Source organism: Salpingoeca rosetta (assembly GCF_000188695.1).
Source record: "Salpingoeca rosetta unplaced genomic scaffold supercont1.16, whole genome shotgun sequence".
Taxonomy (NCBI): domain Eukaryota; class Choanoflagellata; order Craspedida; family Salpingoecidae; genus Salpingoeca; species Salpingoeca rosetta.
The window spans coordinates 1,094,493-1,096,645 of record NW_004754918.1 but is presented as its reverse complement, the minus strand read 5'-3'; the positions used below and the strand labels follow the sequence as shown (position 1 = coordinate 1,096,645).

Below are 2,153 nucleotides of genomic sequence, written 5' to 3'. Positions count from 1 at the left end.
CACACGCACACACACACGCAAGTGCAAGCGACTTAGTCGCACTGGGCCAAACATTCGTGTTTGGGGTTGTAGAGTTGTGGTGCAACGCCACGGCCCACGCCACTCACGACACCGAGGTGCCACGGCCGCGCTCGATGCTGTCTGTAGGTTGGCGACACCGGGAGAGGGCCGTGTTCATTTCTCTGTCGAACACTGCCTGCAACCATGGCATCACCCCAGCGAATGTTGATGTGAAGCTGTACAACGCACCTGCAACAAGAAAACAAGACACGCATATCCACACATCCGCACATCCGCTCACAGGGCGTCGCTCTGTTCCCCTGCTTCTAAGTCTGATTCAGACACGCCGTCATCGTCCCCCTCCTCACACTCTTCGCCCTCTTCTCCATCTTCACCCTCATCCATCCGTTCGTCAACCCAATCAACCTCCTCATCGAGCACGACTGCGGCTGCTTGTTCAACGTCCATCTCCTCAGTGCTATCAGCGCTCGCAGCTCGGGTGGTTGTACATGGTGCTGCTTGCTCTACTGCCTCCTCTTCGCCCCTGCCATCGATGATGCGCCGCTGCCGCTCCAGCTGCTTGTCGATCGAGTCGATGATGGCTTGCACGCGCGTCTTGCCATCTTTGCGGTACTGCCCGCGATCCTCTGCCAGGCGTTGGATTTCTTCCTCCAGACGCCTTTCAACATCCTCGAAGGTTGTATCGAGGCTGTATCTGCGGCCGACGTTGCCCTTGATCAGCGCCCACACGAGCTCGATTGGGTTGAGGTCGCTGTAGCACGGAGGGGAGAAGAGCACCTTGTGGCCTTGCGCCTCGGCCAGCTGCACCACCTCGGGTTGGACGTGGTTCTTCACCCACAACTTCAGGCGGTCTTTCAGCTCGCAGGAGAAGTCAATCTCGCTCACGGTCAGGTTCCTGGCTCGCAGAGCTGCAATGACGTCCGCTTTCTTCATTCTCCCCGGGACTGGCGTGTCTGGTGGGAGGGTGCGGTGGTACGCTGCGTTGTCCATGATGATGAGCGACGGCTGGTGCAGGTTCGGCAGCAACGCATCCTTGAACCAGCTGATGAAGTTGTCAGAATTAAAGGCTTTATGATAGTCCCCTGTATGGAAGCTCCCACGAGAAGGCTTCCGGGGACGGCCCTGCTGTTGCTGTGGTTGCTCAGGGAGGTCTTCGTCAGCGACGGGGCACTTCTTCCGCGTGTGCCCTGGCTGCTTGCATCGACCACACTTGCGTGTGGATGGTTGCTTCTGTGGTTGTTGAGGCAGGTTTTCTTCAGCGACGGGGCACTTCTTCCGCGTGTGCCCTGGCTGCTTGCACCGGCTGCACTTGCGCGCTGATGACTGCGATGCTTGTGGCTGCTCCTCATCGCCTGCACCGTCAGTCTGAGGAATTCGCAGGGGGATTGGAGGCAGACACGCCGATGGTGGTGATGGTGATGATGGTGGCGGCGGTGGCGGTTGAAGTGACGATGATGGTTGCGGAGGAGGAGGTGGTGGTGCTTGCTGCTGCTGCTGCTGTTGCTGCTGTTGCTGTTGTTGTTGTTGTTGTTGTTGTTGCTGCTGCTGCTGCTGCTGCTGCTGTTGCTGCTGCTGCTGCTGCTGCTGTTGTTGTTGTTGTTGTTGTTGTTGTTGTTGTTGTTGTTGTTGTTGTTGTTGTTGTTGTTGTGTTGTTGTTGTTGTTGTTGTTGTTGTTGTTGTTGTTGTTGTTGTTGTTGTTGTTGTTGTTGTCGTTGTCGTTGTTGTTGTCGTTGTTGTTGTTGTTGTTGTTGTCGTTGTTGTCGCCGCTCACGCTGCAGTGCGCTGCCAGGGTCGAAGATCCAGCTCGTGCCTGGAACAGGACCGGCGAGGGCGCGGTCGTTGCGGTCACTGACGGTGCACACGCGCGGATCCGGGCCCTGAACTGCGAGGGCAAAGCAGTAGCGCCGACCCCGCTTGATCTTGCGATGACTGTGCATGTCTTGACCGTCGTTGGGGTCATACAGGGAGTCTCTGTTCCTGTTGTAGTTCCTGTCAATGTATGATTCATCGAGATACACCTACAGGCAATTGAGCCACGTGAGACACGAAAAGGGAACATTGCACATGCGAAGAAACATCGACAACACAGCAGCATGGGCACACACACACACACACACACACACACACACACA

General features: G+C 56.6%; 1 protein-coding gene across 1 annotated transcript in view; it reads right to left on the bottom strand.

Annotated features, from left to right (window-relative positions):
- Positions 1-297: 297 nt before the first annotated feature.
- The window catches only part of PTSG_12555 (uncharacterized protein), a gene marked incomplete at both ends in the record, with an annotated part of 3,005 nt that continues 1,149 nt past the window's right edge, over positions 298-2,153 (bottom strand). Inside the window, 2 exons of the mRNA XM_004992572.1 lie at positions 298-1,386; positions 1,875-2,039. Coding sequence (XP_004992629.1) covers positions 298-1,386; positions 1,875-2,039 — 1,254 coding nt within the window. The remainder of the gene's footprint in view (positions 1,387-1,874; positions 2,040-2,153) is intronic.